Genomic DNA, 21,508 nt, shown 5'->3' with positions numbered 1-21,508 from the left:
CGGCCAACCCTTTGCAACCTGATCCAGTTGCTTAGAGAAATAAGCCACAGGACGTCTCCGTGCTCCTAACAGCTCTGTGAGCAATTCTAGGGCCACCCCCTTTCGTTTATGTACATACAACTGAAACGGCTTGGAGAGATCCGGCAGGCCCAGAGGCGGGGCTCTTATTAACTTTTTGTTCAGGATTTCAAATGCCCTGTCAGCCTCTGGGGTCCAATAGAAGGGGTCATGATCTGCTCCTTTTACACAGTCGTACAAGGGTTTAGCCCATAGTCCAAAAATCTGGGATCCATATCCTGCAAAAGCCTGCCATACCCAGAAATGCCCTGAGCCGTTTACGAGGGCTTGGGGTAGGGACTTGAAAGATAACTTCCTTTCTTTCGCTTGAAAGCTGACACTCCCCTTGCCTTAGATGTAACCAGATCCCTCTCCACCTCAGACAACAGGGTTCTCAGGAGGATATTACAGTTGTCCGAGTCTGGCTTGTGACGACTGAGGCACCTCTCAAAGACTGAAATAAACCGGCTTGGGTTCGTGGAGAATTCCCCAGCCCGTGTTTTAAAAGCTGCTAGGTCTATTGGATTGAATGGCACAAGGGTGTAAACTTGCATGGTGGTAGCCTGACATCCATCTGCCCCTGGACAAGTCACAACAGTCTCAGTAAGCAAAGGATAGAGTCCCACCAAGGGGGCAGTCTCTGTAACCTGAGGCATCCTACCCTTATAAGGTGGGGGTGTGGGGGCCGAAGGGGACACCGGCTCTGCCATTACAGTGGGGGTGGGGGTCTGGGGACTAACATTAGCTACTAACGAACCAGTCGGAGTCAAATTAGAGTGCTGTAAAATATCTGGTCGAGTATATAAAGCCAGAAACAAATGCGCATACATATGTTCATTCCACTTTCTTGTTCTCTGACAGAACAGGAGTAACTGGAGGATCGTGTTGTAATTAATTGACCCTCCTGGTGGCCACCACTCCTGGTCCTCTAGTTGATATTGAAGCCAGCCAACTATACAGAATCGTTTTAATTGGCTCTTAGTCATCGGATCTGCACCAAATACCTTCCAGTTTGCTAGAATGTATTCTAGGGGCGTACACTGTGCCCTAACCCCCGAGCTCTGTCCCTGTCCCATACCTACAGGGTAACTCTGGGCGTCCCCAGGTTCCAACAGAGCATACAATCCGGATTTCAAAGGTTCCTACCTTATCCAAGGGACCGGTTCCTCACTGTCGCCCACAGCTGCTCCTCCCCTATGTCCAACGGACCGGTTCCTCACCGTCGCCCACAGCGGCTTCTCCACTATATGAGTGCGTTGCACCATTGTACACTCCAGGGTCGATCAAATCGCGTCTCCCCCGAGGCCCCCGATAAACTCACCAGTGCACGCTGGGCGTCGGATCTCGCTGCAATCCTCGACCTCCAGGAGGGGTCCGGGCAAGGCTAAATAGCAGCCTCGTCGCCCACCCAGGGACGCCAAAAGCTCTTGCCGGCACCGAGTGCCAGAGGCAAGCAACAGCGGTGGGGGGGTTCGCTCCCCGATGTGCTTCACCCAATAATCACAACGGGGTGGAGAAGCAGAAAAGTTTATTTGAAGCTTCAAAAAGATACAGGGAGATGAGAATCTCAAATCCTGTACACAGAGCAGGAAGTTACAGAGGCTTTTATATATCCTTTCTTCAGCATACTTATCCAATAGCAAGCTGCCCTAAGTATCCATATAACCAGCCAATCCAGTTCCCAGCTAGTTTCCTTGGTTTTGGATCATTTGTTAAACTATACATAAAGCTGCTTTATTCAGCATTGTTCATCCATATCTGCCCTGTTTGGCCTTGTTTAGTGTCAGGCAGTCTGACATGTTATCCTCAGCATAACAGCTGCAAGTGCCTCCTGGTGGGGGGGGCAAGGACAGTTGGGCCTAGTGTGAGGGCGCTTCATCCACACTCATGGTCTTCCATTCCCTTGAGTTACCTAGTGGCCATGCCCCAGTGTCCCCAACAGTCTGAAGAGTCTGGGGGGAATCGGGGTGAGACACGGACAGATCCATCTGTAACCTCCCTCTCGCCCCGACAGGCTGAGGAATCAGGTCCACGTTTCACCAAAGATCGGCCAGTCTTCCAGGGGACAGAGAAGGGAAATGGCTGTGATGGAGCCAGCTCAGGTAGGGGAGTCTCAGGGCGCTGGTGGGTGGGGGAGGGAGGAGTCAGGGTTTGATAAACCTACTGATTTACTTAGTAGGCTCGTTGTGGCAGGGAAAGGGGGAGGGGACATTCCCCCATTTCTCAGGCAGGATATCACCACCTTGGCAGGGCTGGGGACATTTTCAGGCTCCCAGCGCTGGAGCCTGACCTCACTTGCCTGGGGCTGCTGTGAAATACGAGGGGAAGCTGTCGGGATTCCTGTCCCTGTCCCCGGCTCAGAGCTCTGCTTCCTGTCCCAGTCTGTGGCTGGCAGGCATGTGGGAAATGAGAAGATCCTGGCGTGCTCCGTGTGCTGGGGCGGACAGGGAGCTCTCAACTTCTCCGCCCCCTGAAGCCTCCTGGCTGCTCTGAGCAGGGTGGGGGTGGGATTCTGCTACTCTGGCCCTCTCACAGCTTCACGTTTTTTTTTCCTTTCCCATGAGTAGTGGGATTGTGTCTGGGGCAGCAGGTGCTGAGTGGGGGACTCTTGGTGTTTCAGATGCCGGTGACCTTCGAGGAGGTGGCTATTTATTTCACCCAGGGGCAGGGGGCTCTGCTGGACCCCGCTCAGAGAGCCCTCTACAGGGACGTCATGCAGGAGAACTATGAGACGGTGACCTCGCTGGGTAAGAGATTCCCGTCCCCTCAGTTATTAAAAACTGTGGGGTCTGTATGTCTTAATGTGGTCAGGTTCTTCCCTGGTCAGTTGGAGCAGCGGCGAATGGGTTCCATAATGCACAGCTGCCATGTGAGAAATACATGCATTTCGGTGCCTTCTCCACTGGGACACGGGAGTCAAAACCCAATGGACAAGCTAAACCATCCCCACCCCTCCAGCTTTCAAGGGGCATAAATCTGCATTGTCTTGTCTGTCTTGTTTCTTGCCTGCACATAGAATCCCTGTTCATCTCCTGCCTTGGGAATAGCTCCAGCCATGGGGAGAGCTCTGGGCTCTGCAGGTTTAGAAAGAGGCAGGGGCTTAAGTGCAGACCTGTGTTTGAGTCAGCAAGGCCCCCAGAGCGCACAGATCCTGGGAACGCCTAGTGAGGGTGTAGTAATAATTCAACTCACCTCCCCAGACACCGTCCTCTGCGCAAGGGGGCTCAGTGACCCTGTTCCCATCCTCTTGGATTCCACGTTCCTCCAGCAGAGCACAGGGACAGGTTCCACTCACGGAACGTCCTTTGTGACAGATCCTCCACCAATGCTCCATGCACCCTGATCCGGAATCATTTCACCCTCTGCACAGGATTTCCCATTCCCAAACCTGAGCTTATTGCCCGGCTGGAACGAGGGGAAGAGCTGTGGGTGTCCGATCTCCAGGATTTGAAGGACAGAAGGCTTCTGAGGTGCACCAGCACAGGTGAGGCCTGACAGAGAAACCGTCTAGGGAATGAAGGAAAAAGTTGAGAATCCCAAAATACGATGTGAGTAACGCCCTCAGTTCTTCTTCATCTCACCGAGAGCAGGGCTGTGGTCAGCAGATATTGCTCACGCCATTCCACCCTTCCCATCTCTCCTTCCTTGTGAATGTTTGGGTGGGATGTGGAGGCAGAATGCAATTGCTCAGTCTTTGTGTTGGCTTTTCCCTCAGTGCTATTCCTCTTTCTCCCCAGCACAATGACTCCTCCCTGGATTGTGTCTTTCCCAGCAGGTGCTGAGCGAGGGAGTGAGAAGAAGGAGGGGAATCATCATGAGGCAGTTCCTGGGGAAGTGGAACCACAGGGGACCTTTTTGGGAAGAGCTGAAGGGAATTTTTCCCCTTGCTGGAATCAGGGAGAAGCCTGGGGAAATTGGCACAGGTCAGAGAGGCTTCTGATAAACCAACCCAGGAAGAAAGTGGATGAATCTGTGAATGGTGGGGGAGGAGACGAGAATCCCAGAGAGCAGCAGACAAATCCCAAGGAAGAGACACCCTGGCACTGCCTTGAGTGTGGGAAAGGATTCATTGTGAGATCACAACTTGTTACACATCAGACAGTCCATACGGGAGAGAAACCATTTCAATGCTTGGACAGTGGGGAAAGCGTCAATAAGCGCACAGATCTTAATGACCATGGGAGAAGCCACACTGTAGACAAGCCCATTCAATGCGTTGAATGCAGGAAATGTTTCAGTTCAAAGTCAGCACTAAATTCACATGAGAAAAGCCACACAGGAGAAAGACCCCATAAATGTTTAGACTGTGGGAAAATTTTCACATGGAGGTCGGCGCTTGTTAATCATCAGGCAATCCACACAGGAGAGAGACCCCATAAGTGCTTCGACTGTGGGAAAAGTTTCACATGGAGGTCGGTGCTTGTTAATCATCAGGCAATCCACACAGGAGAGAGACCCCATAAGTGCTTCGACTGTGGGAAAAGTTTCGTACGAAGGTCAAACCTTGTTCAACATCAGGCAATCCACACGGGAGAGAGACCCCACAAGTGTTTGCACTGTGGGAAAAATTTCATACAGCGGTCAACCCTTGTTAAACATCAGGCAATCCACACAGGAGAGAGACCCCACAAGTGCTTTGACTGTGGGAAAAGTTTCAAGCAGAAATCAGTCCTTGTTCGTCATCAGGCAATCCACAGAGGAGAGAGACCCCACAAGTGCTTGGACTGTGGGAAAAGTTTCATACGAAGGTCACGCCTTGTTCGTCATCAGGCAGTCCACACAGAAGAGAGACCCCACAAGTGCATTGACTGTGGGAAAAGTTTCAAGCAGAGGTCAGACCTTGTAAAACATTGGGCAGTCCACACAGAAGAGAGACCCCACAAGTGCTTTGACTGTGGGAAAAGTTTCAAGCAGAGGTCATACCTTGTAAAACATTGGGCAGTCCACACAGAAGAGAGACCCCACAAGTGCTTTGACTGTGGGAAAAGTTTCAAGCAGAGTTCACACCTTCTTAAACATCAGGCAACCCACAAACGAGAGAGACCCCACAAGTGTTTGGACTGTGGGGAAAATTTCATACAGCGGTCAACCCTTGTTAAACATCAGGCAATCCACACAGGAGAGAGACCCCACAAGTGCTTTGACTGTGGGAAAAGTTTCAAGCAGAAATCAGTCCTTGTTCGTCATCAGGCAATCCACAGAGGAGAGAGACCCCACAAGTGCTTGGACTGTGGGAAAAGTTTCATACGAAGGTCACGCCTTGTTCGTCATCAGGCAATCCACACAGAAGAGAGACCCCACAAGTGCTTTGACTGTGGGAAAAGTTTCAAGCAGAGGTCATACCTTGTAAAACATTGGGCAGTCCACACAGAAGAGAGACCCCACAAGTGCTTTGACTGTGGGAAAAGTTTCAAGCAGAGTTCACACCTTCTTAAACATCAGGCAACCCACAAACAAGAGAGACCCCACAAGTGTTTGGACTGTGGGAAAAATTTCATACAGCGGTCAACCCTTGTTAAACATCAGGCAATCCACACAGGAGAGAGACCCCACAAGTGCTTTGACTGTGGGAAAAGTTTCAAGCAGAAATCAGTCCTTGTTCGTCATCAGGCAATCCACAGAGGAGAGAGACCCCACAAGTGCTTGGACTGTGGGAAAAGTTTCATACGAAGGTCACGCCTTGTTCGTCATCAGGCAGTCCACACAGAAGAGAGACCCCACAAGTGCATTGACTGTGGGAAAAGTTTCAAGCAGAGGTCAGACCTTGTAAAACATTGGGCAGTCCACACAGAAGAGAGACCCCACAAGTGCTTTGACTGTGGGAAAAGTTTCAAGCAGAGGTCATACCTTGTAAAACATTGGGCAGTTCACACAGAAGAGAGACCCCACAAGTGCTTTGACTGTGGGAAAAGTTTCAAGCAGAGTGCACACCTTCTTAAACATCAGGCAACCCACAAACGAGAGAGACCCCACAAGTGCTTTGACTGTGGGAAAAGTTTCATGCAGAGGTCACACCTTGTTGAACATCAGGCATACCACACAGGACAGAGACCCCACAAATGCTTGGATTGTGGGAAAAGTTTCATAATAAAGTCACACCTTGTTCAACATCAGGCAATCCACACAGGAGAGAGACCCCACAAATGCTTGGATTGTGGGAAAAGTTTCATAACAAAGTCACACCTTGTTCGTCATCAGGCAGTCCACACAGAAGAGGGACCCCACAAGTGCTTTGACTGTGGGAAAAGTTTCAAGCAGAGATCAGCGCTGGTTAAACATCAGAGAATCCACACAGGAGCGTGACTGTATAAGTGCTTGAACTGTGGGAAAAGTTTCACATGGAGATCAGATCTTGTTCAACATGGAAGAATCTATACAAGAGTGAGACCCCCACAAGCGCTTAGACTGTGGGAAAAGTTTCAGACAGAGATCATACCTCATTAAATATGGGAGAATCCACACAGGATGGACGTGGTCCACTCCCAATGACTGATGAGGAGGGGTCAATACCAACGAAGGGAAAATTGCTTTTGTAGTGAGCCAGCCACTCCTAGTCCCTATTCAGGCCCAAATTGATGGTGTTAAGTTTGCAAATGAATTGTCGCTCTGGAGTTTCTCTCTGAAGTCTGTGTTTGAAGTTTTTTGGTTGAAGGATGGCTACTTTTAAATCTGTTATTGAATGTCCAGGGAGAGTGAAATGTTCTGCTACTGGCTTTTGTATGTTACCGTTCCTGATGTCATATTTGTGTCCATTTATTCTTTTGCATAGAGACTGTCCGGTTTGGCCAATGTACATGGCAGAGGGGCATTGCTGGCCCATGATGGCATAGATCACATTGATCGATGTGCAGGTGAATGTGCCCCTGATGACATGGCTGATATGGTTAGGTCCTATGATGGTGTCGCTAGAGTAGATATGGGGACAGATTTGGCAATGGAATTTGTTGCAGGGATTGGTTCCTGGGTTAGTGTTTCTGTGGTGTGGTGCTGGTGAGTATTTGCTTCAGGTTGGGAGCTGTCTGTAAGCGAGGACTGGCCTGCCTCCCACAGTCTGTGAGAATGAGGAATCGTTTTCCAGGATAGGTTGTAGATCGTTGATGATGTGCTGGAGAGGTTTTAGTTGGGGGCTGTACATGATGGCCAGTGGTGTTCTGTTATTTCCCTTGTTGGGCCAGTCCTGTAGAAGGTGACTTCTGGGTCTCCATCTTGCTTTGTCAGTCTGTTTCCTCACTTCCCCAGGGGAGTATTGTAGTTTTAAGAATGCTTGATAAAGATCTTGTAAGTGTTTGTCTCTGCTTGAGGGATTGGAGCAAATGCGGTTGTATCTTGGGGCATGGCTGTAGACAATGGATCGTGTGATGTATCCTGGATGGAAGCTGGAGGCATGTAGGTAAGTATAGAGGTCAATAGGTTTCCAGTATAGGGTGGTATTTATGTGACCATCACTTATTTGCACTATAGTTTCCAGGATCTCTTGTGTGGACTGGTCCAGGCTGAGGTCGATGCTGGGGTGGAAATTGTTGAAATCCAGGTGGAATTCTTCAAGGGCCTCCTTCCCATGGGTCCATAGGATGAAGATGTCATCAATGTAGCGCAAATAGAGGAGGGGGCGCTAAGGGACGAGAGCTGAGGAAGCATTGTTCTAAGTCAGCCATAAAGATGTTGGCATGCTGTGGGGCCATGCGGGTACTCCTAGCAGTCCCGCTGACTTGAAAGTATAAATTGTCCCCAGATCTGAAATGGTTGAGGGTGAGGACAAAGTCACAAAGCTCAGCCACCAGGTGTGCCGTAGCCTCATCAGGGTTAATGTTCCTGACAGCTTGTAGACCATCCTCATGTGGAACATTGGTGTAAAGAGCTTCTACATCCATGGTGGCCAGGATGGTGTTTTCAGGAAGATCACCAATACGTTGTAGTTTCCTCAGGAAGTTGGTGGTGTCTCGAAGATAGCTGGGAGTGCTGGTAGCATAGGGTGTGAGGAGAGAGTCCACATCGCCAGATAATCCTGCTGTAAGAGTGCCGATGCCTGAGATGATGGGGCGTCCAGGATTTCCAGGTTTATGGATCTTGTGTAGCAGATAGAATACCCCTGGTCGGGGCTCTAGGGGTGTGTCTGTGTAGATTTGTTCCTGTGCTGTAGCAGAGAGTTTCTTGAGCAGTTGGTGTAGTTTCTTTTAATACTCCTTAGTGGGATGGAGGACAGTGGCCTTTAGAATGTGGTAGAATCCTAGAATACGAGGGTTGGAAGGGACCTCAGGAAGTCATCTAGTCCAACCCCCTGCTCAAAGCAGGACCGATCCCCAATTAAATCGTCCCATCCAGGGCTTTCTCAAGCCCACTCCACTGCTTTCCCTTCATCCACAGAACCAGTTATCTCGTCATAGAAGGCAATTAGATTAGTCAGGCATGACTTGCCCTTGGTGAATCCATGCTGACTGTTCCTGATCACTTTGCTCTCCTCTAAGTGCTTCAGAATTGATTCCTTGAGGACCTGCTCCATGATATTCTACACAACTCAGAGATAGATGTAGGTTTCATTTTTAGAAGGTACACACTATACATTTTAAAACAGTGATTTATTTTGAAAACTTTTCAGGTTAGTTTTACAGCTATATCAGACAATGAATGATTGTTTGGTTATTTCATTTCATTTATTTGCATTTGGTTATTTCATTGTTTGGTTATTTCATTCATGCCACGCGGTGGAGGAGAACATCACCAGACAGATGTTTAAATTGTTTTATTTCACTAAAACAACTACGTTAAGTATTCTGGATTTTTTTCTTCAACAGCAAAGATATAATATTTTAACAGAAAAGCATATGTCCATCGTTTCTCACATTTATCTGCAGACTTCTTCTCCTTGTCCAGATCTATTCCGCCTCCAACATTCTTCTATTCATTCAACTTTTTGAAACTTTGCACTTTTGGAGAGGGGTAAGGGATTGACTCTGTGTACAGAAATTTGCAGGGGGACAATAGAGGTGAGGTCTGTTATTTCTCACCTCTCTATATTAATTGATTTTAAAACATTTTGGCTGTTAACAAGCATGTTACCTCTGGAGACACAAAGCCACAGTTTGAGAACTGGGAAACTAAGCATCTCTGATGGGATCTTCTAGACTGAGCACTGAGTCCCATTGGGTAGATGGAAAGATTAACCTAAATAATCTATACAGAAGCCTGTGGAACCCCATAAAATTGGGTCCCTAATCCATCAACTATTGGAACTCATGTACAAAACTTTTCTTAAACATTCCATGAATATATTGTCTCATACTATAGAATTAGAATTTACAATCCCTATTCCAGGATGAGATATCTTTGAGCTGTAATGTATCTTAATTAAACGTATCTTTAGATAAGTTTTTTCCTCAAAAAGCATTTTATCAAAAAAAAAATCCAATTTAAATAAAAACACTGATTTTTGTTTAACTCATTGATTTTTATCCAGCCTGGGAAGCAGTGTAAAACATGCCCTGGGATGGAGAATTAAGCAGTTCAACAGTCCAGATTGTACCCTGGGCTATGTCTCACACCCGCTGTCTCCTGGGCCCCAGCATGGCACTGTTGGGCTTTCATCTTCCTGGTCTTGAAAGACACGCTCAGCAGGGCAAACCAGAGAAGGGGAGCCAGCGGACATCCTCAACTCCACTGAGTTTGATTTTGGCTAAATCCTGAACTCCCCCTGGTACGTGAGCAGCTGCTGGGAGCTTCGGGCCCTTGAAATCAGGGCAGGAACAGTAGCTGCAGCGGCAGCCGGGACCCCCGGGGCTCCAGCCGCGATTTAAAGGGCCCAGGGCTCCGCTGTGGCACCGGTGGCCGGAGACCTTCACATCACCGGCCTGGGGAAGCTGCCCCCTGCCGGTGCAGTCAGTGGTGTCCCGGCTCTTGCCGGGTCCGCCAGACTGGATCAGACCGGCTTACTTTCACCTCTGCCAGTGGTCTAAACAATTATGCCACCCCCACTTCTGCTCTCTCTCCTTTTGCCTTCCCTCGCTCCCCCCTGCAAATCTGGCCCAGTCAGCTCAAACAACCAGAGGTTTTGGGCCAGTAGCCGGTGACCATAGAGGCGGTGAGAGCAAGGCCTCTGCCAGCCCAATATGGAAAGAAGTTTGCCGCAGACGGGCTGATCAGCCAGCGGCCCATGCCCAGTCAGTCGTGCAGGGAGGCTGCGAGCGAGACTGTGGAGGGTGAGAAAATCTGGATTTGTGCTGGAAATGGCCCAACTTGATGATTACTTTAGATAAGCTATTACCAGCAGGACAGTAGGGTGGGAGGAGGTATTGTTTTATGATCTCTGTGTGTATATAAAGTCTGCTGCAGTTTCCACGGCATGCATCCGATGAAGTGAGCTGTAGCTCAGGAAAGCTCATGCTCAAATAAATTGGTTAGTCTCTAAGGTGCCACAAGTCCTCCTTTTCTTTTTGCGAAGACAGACTAACAGGGCTGTTACTCTGAAACGTGAATGCTGACAGGAGAAGTTTGGAGGCGGGATGACCCCTTACTGCTGGGAGAAGCTCCCCGAGCCCAGGGGCGGTTGGGCCCCCAGGGGGCAGGGGCTGGATTACTGTGGGTTGATCGCTAGGACCCAGGAGCGGCTGGGGGGCGGCTCTGGGGGGAGGATCGCGCGGCTCAGGCCCGGCCCAGGAAGTGACTCGCAGCCGCTGCGGGGACTCTGGCTCCCGGCGAGATCCCCGAGCCCCGGCGGCTGGTGCTGGGAGCCCGGAGCCCGGGCTGCAGCCGGGAGAGGGGAACCTCCAGCCGGGCCCTGCCCGCTGCTCCCCGGGAGCCTCTCCCAGGGCAGAGCCCCCAGCCCGGCCAGGGCCCCTTCCCGGCCCGGCCCCTGCCCCGGGGGGCCCCGCTCGCGGAGAAGGTAAGAGAGACCCTCCCATCCCCCCCTTGCAGCGGCCCCCCCCGTCACATCTGGGCTGCAGGGGGAGGAGGATAAAGAGGGGCCGGAGGCGGGTGCAGGGGATGCCGGGGCAGGCTGGGATGGGGGCAGGGGTGCACGGAAGGGAAGATGGGGCAATGGAGGAGGATCGGGGGACTGTGGGGCTGAGGGGAGCGAGGTCGGGAATGGGGGAGGATGTGAGTGGGGGGCACAGCGAGGGAAAGGGGGGGATGTGGGCAGGCGGGCGGAGAGAAGCTCTTCTCAGCTTTGGGAGTGATCAGGGGACTAACCCCTCAGGGTGCAGAAGCTACAAGGAAAAAACCCAACTCCCTCTCAACTCCCCCCCCACGACACACACACCCGGCTCTGAGTGTGTTATTGTCAGACACCCCTGTGGTGGTGGGGTCTGTGTGCCCTGAGTGTTGGGGGCTGCCCAGGGCCGTGGTCTGATTTCCCTGTAGGGTTCAGATCTCAGCCACACCAGAGTCAGACCGGAGTCACTGCTGGCTCAGGCAGAGGGGTGTGCGGATGGACCAATGGGATCAGCCTCTTCCTGCCTGTCCCTGGGGGCTGCCGGGGGAGTCCAGGGCAGCTCAATCTTCAGGTGATGCCACCAGAGGGCTCCAGCTATTGGTAAGGGAGAGGGGGTTACACTGCAAAGGGGGGAAATCTCCCAAAGTGGCCTTTCCTTTTGGTTCTTTCCTTTTTTTAGCATTTGGCTCAGAGATGCTGTTACTGGGAGGGCCTGAAGAGTCTTGGGGGAATCGGGGAGTGACATGGACAGAAGTCCCTTCTGTAACCTCCCTCTCGCCCCGACAGGCTGAGGAATCAGGTCCACGTTTCACTAAAGATCGGCCAGTCTTCCAGGGGACAGAGAAGGGAAATGCTGTGATGGAGCCAGCTCAGGTAGGGGAGTCTCAGGGAGCTGCTGGGCGGGGGAGGGAGGAGTCAGGGTTTGATAAACCTACTGATTTACTAAGTAGGCCCATTGTGGCAGGGAAAGGGGGAGGGGACATTCCCCCATTTCTCAGGCAGGATATAACCACCTCGGCAGGGCTGGGAACATTTTCCAGGCTCCCCAGTGCTGGAGCCTGACCCCACTTGCCTGGGGCTGCTGTGAAATACGAAGGGAAGCTGTCGGGATTCCTGCCCCTGTCCCCGGCTCAGAGCTCTGCTTCCTGTCCCAGTCTGTGGCTGGCAGGCGTGTGGGAAATGAGAAGATCCTGGCGTGCTCCGTGTGCTGGGGCGGACAGGGAGCTCTCACCTTCTCCACCCCCTGAAGTCTCCTGGCTGTTCTCAGCAGGGTGTGGGTGGGATTTTGCTACTCTGGCCCTCCCACAGCTTCATGTGTTTTTTTTCCTTTCCCCTGAGCAGTGGGATTGTGGCTGGGGCAGCAGGTGCTGAGTGGGGGACTCTTGGTGTTTCAGATGCCGGTGACTTTCGAGGAGGTGGCTATTTATTTCACCCAGGGGCAGGGGGCTCTGCTGGACCCCACTCAGAGAGCCCTCTACAGGGACGTCATGCAGGAGAACTATGAGACGGTGATCTCGCTGGGTAAGGGATTCCCGTCCCCTCAGTTATTAGAAGCTGTGGGGTCTGCGTGTCTTAATGTGGTCAGATTCTTCCCTGGTCAGTTGCAGCAGAGGCGAATGGGTTCCATAATGCACAGCTGCCATATGAGAAATACATGCATTTCGGTGCCCTCTCCACTGGGACAGGGGAGTCAAAACCCAATGGACACGCTAAACCATCCCCACCCCTCCAGCTTTCAAAGGGGCATAAATCCGCATTGTCTTGTCTGTATTGTTTCTTGGCTGCACAAGCTAGTCAGCAAGGCCCCCAGAGCGCACAGATCCTGGGAACGCCTAGTGAGGGTGTAGTAATAATTCAACTCACCTCCCCAGACAACGTCCTCTGCGCAAGGGGGCTCAGTGACCCTGTTCCCATCCTCTTGGATTCCACGTTCCTCCAGCAGAGCACAGGGACAGGTTCCACTCACGGAACGTCCTTTGTGACAAATCCTCCACCGATGGTCCATGCACCCTGATCTGGACTCATTTCACCTTCTGCACAGGATTTCCCATTCCCAAACCTGAGCTTATCGCCCGGCTGGAACGAGGGGAAGAGCTGTGGGTGTCCGATCTCCAGGATTTCAAGGACAGAAGGCTTCGGAGATGCACCAGCACAGGTGAGGCCTGACAGAGAAACCATCCAGGGAATGAAGGAAAAAGTTGAGAATCCCAAAATACGATGTGAGTAACGCCCTCAGTTCTTCTTCATCTCACCGAGAGCAGGGCTCTGGTCAGCAGATATTGCTCACGCCATTCCACCCTTCCCGTCTCTCCTTTCTTGTAAGTGTTAGGGTGGGATGTGGAGGCAGAATCGAATTGCTCAGTCTTTGTGTTGGCTTTTCCCTCAGTGCTATTCCTCTTTCTCCCCAGCACAATGACTCCTCTCTGGATTGTGTCTCTCCCAGCAGGTGCTGAGCGAGCGAGTGAGAAGAAGGAGGGGAATCATCATGAGGCAGTTCCTGGGGAAGTGGAACCACAGGGGACCTTTTTGGGAAGAGCTGAAGGGAATTTTTCCCCTTGCTGGAATCAGGGAGAAGCCTGGGGAAATTGGCACAGGTCAGAGAGGCTTCTGATAAACCAACCCAGGAAGAAAGTGGATGAATCTGTGAATGGTGGGGGAGGAGACGAGAATCCCAGAGAGCAGCAGACAAATCGCAAGGAAGAGACACCCTGGCACTGCCTTGAGTGTGGGAAAGGATTCATTGTGAGATCACAACTTGTTACACATCAAACAGTCCATACGGGAGAGAAACCATTTCAATGCTTGGCCAGTGGGGAAAGCTTCAATAAGCGCAGAGATCTTAATGACCATGGGAGAAGTCACACTATAGACAAGCCCATTCAATGCGTTGAATGCGGGAAATGTTTCAGTTCAAAGTCAGCACTGAATTCACATAAGAAAAGCCACACAGGAGAGAGACCCCACAGGTGCTTGGACTGTGGGAAAAGTTTCAAGCAGAAATCAGACCTTGTTCGTCATCAGGCAATCCACACGGGAGAGAGACCCCACAAGTGCTTGCACTGTGGGAAAAGTTTCATACGAAGGTCAGCCCTTGTTCAACATGAGGCAATCCACACAGGAGAGAGACCCCACAAGTGCTTGGACTGTGGGAAAAGTTTCATACAAAGGTCATATCTTGTTTATCATCAAGCAATCCACACAGGAGAGAGACCCCACAAGTGCTTGGACTGTGGGAAAAGTTTCATACAAAGGTCATATCTTGTTTATCATCAAGCAATCCACACAGGAGAGAGACCCCACAAGTGCTTGGACTGTGGAAAAAGTTTCATACAGAGATCAGTGCTGGTGAAACATCAGAGAATCCACACAGGAGTGAGACCCTATAAGTGCTTGGACTGTGGGAAAAGTTTCGTACGAAGGTCACGCCTTGTTCGTCATCAGGCAATCCACACAGGAGAGAGACCCCACAAGTGCTTGGATTGTGGGAAATGTTTCATAAGAAAGTCACATCTTGTTCAACATCAGGTAGTCCACACAGAAGAGAGACCCCACAAGTGCTTGGACTGTGGGAAAAGTTTCAAGCAGAGGTCATACCTTGTAAAACATCGGGCAGTCCACACAGGAGAGAGACCCCACAAGTGCTTGGACTGGAAAAAGTTTCATACAGAGATCAATGCTGGTGAAACATCAGAGAATCCACACAGGAGTGAGACCCTATAAGTGCTTGGACTGTGGGAAAAGTTTCAGATGGAGACCGATGCTGGTTCAACATCAGGGAATCCACACAGGAGTGAGACCCTATAAGTGCTTGGACTGTGGGAAAAGTTTCACATGGAGACCGGTGCTGGTTCAACATCAGAGAATCCACACAGGAGAGTGACTCTATAAGTGTTTGGACTGTGGGAAAAGTTTCAGACAGAGATCATACCCCATTAAAAATGGGAGAATCCACACAGGATGAACGTGGTCCACTCCCAATGACTGATGAGGAGGGGTCAATACCAAGAGAGGGAAAATTGCTTTTGTAGTGAGCCCGCTTCAGGCCCAAATTGTTGGTTTTAAGTTTGCAAATGAATTGTCGCTCTGGAGTTTCTCTCTGAAGTCTGTGTTTGAAGTTTTTTGGTTGAAGGATGGCTACTTTTAAATCTGTTATTGAATGTCCAGGGAGACTGAAATGTTCTGCTACTGGCTTTTGTATGTTACCGTTCCTGATGTCATATTTGTGTCCATTTATTCTTTTACATAGAGACTGTCCGGTTTGGCCAATGTACGTGGCAGAGGGGCATTGCTGGCCCATGATGGCATAGATCACATTGATCGATGTGCACGTGAATGTGCCCCTGATGACATGGCTGATATGGTTAGGTCCTATGATGGTGTTGCTAGAGTAGATATGGGGACAGATTTGGCAATGGGATTTGTTGCAGGGATTGGTTCCTGGGTTAGTGTTTCTGTGGTGTGGTGTTGGTGAGTATTTGCTTCAGATTGGGAGCTGTCTGTAAGCGAGGACTGGCCTGCCTCCCATGGTCTGTGAGAACGAGTAGTCCTTTTCCAGGATAGGTTATAGATCGTTAATGATGCGCTGGAGAGGTTTTAGCTGGAGGCTGTACATGATGGCCAGTGGTGTTCTGTTATTTCCCTTGTTGGGCCTGTCTTGAAGAAGGTGACTTCTGGGTCTCCATCTTGCTTTGTCAGTCTGTTTCCTCACTTCCCCAGGTGAGTATTGTAGTTTTAAGAGTGCTTGACAAAGATCTTGTAGGTGTTTGTCTCTGCCTGAGGGATTGGAGCAAATGCGGTTGTATCTTGGGGCATGGCTGTAGACAATGGATCGTGTGATGTATCCTGGATGGAAGCTGGAGGCATGTAGGTAAGTATAGAGGTCAGTAGGTTTCCAGTATAGGGTGGTATTTATGTGAGCATCACTTATTTGCACTGTAGTGTCCAGGATCTCTTGTATGGACTGGTCCAGGCTGAGGTCGATGCTGGGGTGGAAATTGTTGAAATCCAGGTGGAATTCTTCAAGGGCCCCCTTCCCATGGGTCCATAGGATGAAGATGTCATCAATGTAGCGCAAATAGAGGAGGGGGCGCTAGGGGACGAGAGCTGAGGAAGCGTTGTTCTAAGTCAGCCATAAAGATGTTGGCATGCTGTGGGGCCATGCGGGTACCCCTAGCAGTCCCGCTGACTTGAAAGTATAAATTGTCCCCAGATCTGAAATGGTTGAGGGTGAGGACAAAGTCACAAAGCTCAGCCACCAGGTGTGCTGTGGCCTCATCAGGGATAATGTTCCTGACAGCTTGTAGGCCATCCTCATGTGGAACATTGGTGTAAAGAGCTTCTACATCCATGGTGGCCAGGATGGTGTTTTCAGGAAGATCACCAATACGTTGTAGTTTGCTCAGGAAGTTGGTGGTGTCTCGAAGATAGCTGGGAGTGCTGGTAGCATAGGGTGTGAGGAGAGAGTCCACATCTCCAGATAATCCTGCTGTAAGAGTGCCGATGCCTGAGATGATGGGGCGTCCAGGATTTCCAGGTTTATGGATCTTGTGTAGCAGATAGAATACCCCTGGTCGGGGCTCTAGGGGTGTGTCTGTGTAGATTTGTTCCTGTGCTGTAGCAGAGAGATTCTTGAGCAGTTGGTGTAGTTTCTTTTGATACTCCTTAGTGGGATGGAGGACAGTGGCCTTTAGAATGTGGTAGAATCCTAGAATCCTAGAATATGAGGGTTGGAAGGGACCTCAGGAAGTCATCTAGTCCAACCCCCTGCTCAAAGCATGACCGATCCCCAATTAAATCGTCCCATCCAGGGCTTTCTCAAGCCTGACATTAAAAACTTCTCAGGAAGGAGATTCCACCACATAGAATCATACAATATTAGGGTTGGAAGGGACCTCAGGAGGTCATCTAGTCCAACCCCCTGCTCAAAGCAGGACCAATCTCCCATTTTTGTCCCACATCCCTAAATGCCCCCCTCAAGGATTGAACTCACAACCCTGGGTTTAGCAGGCCAATGCTCAAACCACTGAGCTATCCTTCCCCCCCCCAAAGGTACCACCTCCCTAGGTAACACATTCCAGTGTTTCATCACCCTCCTAGTGAAAAAGTTTTTCCTAATATCCAACCTAAACCTCCCCCACTGCAACTTGAGACCATTACTCCTTGTCCTGTCATCCGCTACCACTGAGAATAGTTTAGATCCATCCTCTTTGGAACCTCCTTTCAGGTAGCTGAAAGCAGCTATCAAATCTCCCCTCATTCTTCTCTTCTGTAGACTAAATAATCCCAGATCCCTCAGCCTCTCTTCGTAAGTCATGTGTTCCAGTCCCCTAATCATTTTTGTTGCCCTCCGCTGGACTCTCTCCAATATTTCCACATCCTTCTTGTAGTGTGGGGCCCAAAACTGGACACAGTACTCCAGATGAGGCCTCACCAATGTCGAATAGAGGGGAACGATCACGTCCCTCGATCTGCTGCCAATGCCCCTACTTATTCATCCCAAAATGCCATTGGCCTTCTTGGCTACAAGGGCACACTGTTGACTCATATCCAGCTTCTCATCCACTGTCACCCCTAGGTCCTTTTCTGCAGAACTGCTGCCAAGCCTTTCGGTCCCTAGTCTGTAGCGGTGCATTGCATTCTTCCATCCTAAGTGCAGGACTCTGCACTTGTCCTTGTTGAACCTCATCAGATTTCTTTTGGCCCAATCCTCCAATTTGTCTAGGTCCCTCTGTATCCTATCGCTACCCTCCAGCGTATCTACCGCTCCTCCCAGTTTAGTGTCGTCTGCAAACTTGCTGAGGGTGCAGTCCACACCATCCTCCAGATCATTCATGAAGATCTTGAAGAAAAGCGGCCCCAGGACCGACCCTTGGGGCACTCCGCTTGATACTGGCTGCCACCTAGACATGGAGCCATTGATCACTACCCATGGAGCCCAACAATCTAGCCAATTTTCTACCCACCTTATAGTGCACTTGTCCAGCCCATACTTCTTTAACTTGCTGACAAGAAGACTGTGGGAGACAGTGTCAAAAGCTTTGCTAAAGTCAAGGAACACTACGTCCACTGCTTTCCCTTCATCCACAGAACCAGTTATCTTGTCATAGAAAAGTTGTAGGAAAGTTGCCTGGCAGTCTCCTGTTCATAATTGTTAGGGGAAATTAACCTAGTTAGCATATGTGACTCCATTTTGGGTTTCCTCTCCGCCGTTAACTAGAAGTGAGCACATCACGTACCAAGGAAGGAGGATCCTTCAGAGTGGACACCTGGACAGTTTCAAGATAAGGGAAACAAAGGAGACAGGAACTAGCGGACATGCCTGAAATAGCTGCTAATTCAGCGTTTTTGCAGGGGCAAGGTGGATTGGTGATAGATAAGGAGAAGGCCTGTTTGTTGGGTTATGTGCCCTGAGGCTCACAGGCAGGATGTTTTGCCAACAGTATCTAATCTTTGTGTAACCTGTAATCGGGGTCCCGCTCTGCTTAAGAGAACGGTACCACGCTTGAGCGTAATAAACCTACAAACTCTGAGACACTCTGCAGTCTGTCTTTATTTGGTTGCCTCAGCCTAGAAACGAAGTGTAAGTGTCCTAACTGGAATAATTCGTAACAGTTGCTGTGAAATAGGAAGGGAAGCTGTCGGGATTCCTGACCCCATCCCCGGCTCAAAGCTGGACCTGGGCCAAGCCTGGGGAGGGGCTCCTCTCCCTGCCTGCCTCCACGGCCCTCCATAGCCTGCAGTTCAGCTGCGTAGCCTGACGGGAACACAGTTTCTGACCCCCCACCTTCCGTTAGCAGAGTGATTGCTAGTCCCTGAGTTCCCCCTTCGGGGCCAGGTTGTCTCATTCCCAAATAGTCTCGCATTGCTCCAGGCCGTGCTGAAAAGCATTTAGTGTTTGTACATTTTATCCCTTATGGGCCAGAATTAACTAGATGCTAAAAAGGTGGGAGAAGGGACAATAAAATGTGGAGTTTTCGCTTCTGTGCTATTTCAGGGCAACGGGGTGAGTGCGAGAGATTCCCTCCTTCCCCTCTCACTGTCACGCTCCTCTCTCCACACAGCAGCCTCTGTCCCAGCCATGGAAAGTTTAACCTGCCTCCGTTCTATCCCTCCATCTCCCACGGTGTCACGTACCACCCTGTCCCCGGCTCTCCATGCTTAGGAGTCACAGCTTTGATGTCTGTGATCTTAGTCAGACTCCTAAGGGAGGGACTCACCATCTACTAAGTAGCACTCGCTAGGCAAGGGTCATGGGTTCCAAAACTCTGTGAATGGAGAGAGGCTGGGGATAAGTATTAATACTTGGTGGTATGGGCTCCTTTGTGAGGGCCTTACATGCTAATTGCACTTCCTCCTCGCTCCACTGGGGAATATCAGAGCTCATTTTGATTCCATTAGGAGTCTAGTTCCAGGCCGCTGAGCTCACTTGGGGCTCATGGTGCACCAGCCCTGAGGCTCCCCTCCTACAGGCTGAATTCACCAAAGAGCTGAACTGACTAAGAGCTGAAATCGCTGAGCGTTGTGTTAAGTAGTGGGGGAGCCTGACGATCTATTGTGGAGCAGTTTGCGGGAGTGCCTTGTGGACAGGCTGGTGGAGCAGTTCATAGGACGGCGGGAGCTGCTGGTGGGCCGCAGAGCGGAGCTGAGCGAAGCAGTTTGTGGGGCGGCGAGCGAGCGGAGCGGAGGCCTATGGAGCTGTGGGGTGCTCAGCTTCAGATCATGTAAGGTGCCTCTTACCCCCGCCCCCATCTCCACCCAGGTTGGGAGGTAAAGCTCTGCAGATAAACTTTCGAACTCTGGAGCTGCCCTGACCAGGGACAGAGACTTTTGGGTCATTGGGCTTTTGGGACTTTGGGTGATTCGGGGTTGCTGGACTCAAGAACCAAAGGGAAAGGGCATGCCCCAATTTGCTTGGGGTGGGTTTTTTTGCTCATGGGTTGTGTTAGGAATCCTGTTGGTGGTGTTTCCCCAACATAATGCCACATTGTTTCTCTCTGTTATTAAAAGACTTTTTGCTACACTCAGACTATGTGCTTGCGAGAGGGGAAGTATTGCCTCGTGGAGGCGCCCAGCGGGGGTGGTATATATTTGTCCCAGGTCACTGGGTGGGGGCTCGAGCCGGTTTGCATTGTGTTATTGGAATGGATCCCCTAGATACTGAACCCGGCCCTTGTTGCTGCCAACTCTGACGGGCCAAGGGTTACATGAGTCTAACCCACCTGCCCCCTGGTTCCTTCCTCCTCCATCGGAAAGCAGAACTTGTCCCTGACGCGTTCCCAGCACTTCTGGCACAGTGGGTGCTGTTAGGGTGGCCAGGTGCCCGGTTTTCAACCATGAAGTCCAGTGGAAAAGGGGACCTGACAGTGTCCGATCACATCTACTGACCGGACAGCCAAAGTCGAGTTACTGCGGGTGGGGAGGCACTGGGTCATCACTCCCATCAGAGCCGACTCAGCCGGGGCTGCCTCCTACCTGCACTGGGCAGCTGCAGCTCCCAGCCCCGGCTCCACAGACAAGCCCTTCCTGACCTAGGCAGGGAAGGGGGAAAGAGAAGTGGAGGGCGGGTAGACCCTTGGAGGAAGAGGTGGAGTTGGAGCAGGGCCTTGGAGGGAAGAGGTGGGGCAGGGATGGGACCTTGGGGGGAAGAGGCGGGGCAGGGGAGGTTGCAGCACTCCGACTTGAGTGTCCATTTTTAAAATATTCCCAAATTGGCAACCCAAGTCGCTAGCTGAGAGGTTGTCAAAATTTTTAGCAAATATAGAAATACCCTTTTTCACAGCAGCGGATTTACTAACTACCAATAAAGAAATTAGGATTTTCATGTTTATCGGAGAAAGGGGATTGTTGGCCCCTTACTGAAACTTAATGGGTTGGCCATTAGTTAGGCCGTCTCCTAACACCAAAAGAAAGGGGATTAATAAATTGTATTTGTTCTTAACTCTGTGCAATGATGAAGGAAGCATCCAGAGTGGAGAGAACACCTCACAATGGGGACAGCTGTCCTGAGTGATCACAAGATTGGGGGTCGAGCGCCTCAGGAGCCCTGGGCCCAGCCTTGGGGTTACGGGGGTCCAGAGTGGAAGCGGGCAGGGGGAGGGGTCCTCGAGGTCATGCAGGCCTCTGGGTAAAGGACTCAGATCCTTTTGCTTGCCAGTTCCTCTGGGGCTTGGTAGAAGCCAGAAAAGTTCCCCACACTAGGAGGAGTGTTCCCCCTTCTTACCTCTCTGCATATTGATTGGTTACTAGTAAAGTTAATTGGGATTATAGGGGCAAGTGTGAGAGCGGGCACCAGCGAGAGTTGCTGGCCACCCTCTGAGGCCACCAAATTTGGTGGTGTGAACCCCTGGGCAAGATGCTCATGATGGTCCCTTGTGACCTTGGAGCCTGTGAGGGTAACAGGAGCCGGGCACAGGGATGCTGATCCTTCGGTGAGTTGATCGCTAGGACCCAGGAGCGGCTGGGGGGCGGCTGTGGGGGGAATGATCGCGGGGCTCAGGCCCGGCCCAGGAAGTGACTCGCAGCCGC

The 21,508-nt window shown here is 50.9% G+C and overlaps 2 protein-coding genes across 4 annotated transcripts in view; both read left to right on the top strand.

Annotated features, from left to right (window-relative positions):
- LOC311530792 (uncharacterized protein) overlaps window positions 1-8,828 on the top strand; it is a 35,296-nt gene extending 26,468 nt beyond the window's left edge. The window contains exons 1-3 of one of the 3 annotated variants that reach the window (XM_084647697.1): window positions 2,663-2,804; window positions 3,428-3,541; window positions 3,833-8,828. In XM_084647697.1, the coding sequence (XP_084503823.1) occupies window positions 2,678-2,804; window positions 3,428-3,541; window positions 3,833-6,360 (2,769 nt within the window). In that variant the 5' untranslated portion in view covers window positions 2,663-2,677 and the 3' untranslated portion in view covers window positions 6,361-8,828. Of the gene's footprint in view, window positions 1-2,662; window positions 2,805-3,427; window positions 3,542-3,829 lie in introns of those variants that run through there. The other 2 variants (XM_084647696.1, XM_084647695.1) reach the window with 2 other exon arrangements.
- Window positions 8,829-10,540: 1,712 nt separating this feature from the next.
- LOC311530819 (uncharacterized protein) lies at window positions 10,541-18,513 on the top strand. The gene is made up of 6 exons (XM_084647761.1): window positions 10,541-10,933; window positions 11,413-11,584; window positions 11,771-11,857; window positions 12,379-12,505; window positions 13,026-13,139; window positions 13,428-18,513. Exons 1-6 carry the CDS (start codon window positions 10,554-10,556, stop codon window positions 14,702-14,704), a joined length of 2,157 nt encoding a protein of 718 aa, XP_084503887.1. The 5' UTR covers window positions 10,541-10,553; the 3' UTR covers window positions 14,705-18,513.
- Window positions 18,514-21,508: the final 2,995 nt, after the last annotated feature.

Source organism: Lepidochelys olivacea, assembly GCF_965140295.1.
Source record: "Lepidochelys olivacea isolate rLepOli2 genome assembly, chromosome: 14".
NCBI classification, from domain to species: Eukaryota; Metazoa; Chordata; order Testudines; family Cheloniidae; genus Lepidochelys; species Lepidochelys olivacea.
This window is presented reverse-complemented; position numbering and strand designations above follow the sequence as displayed.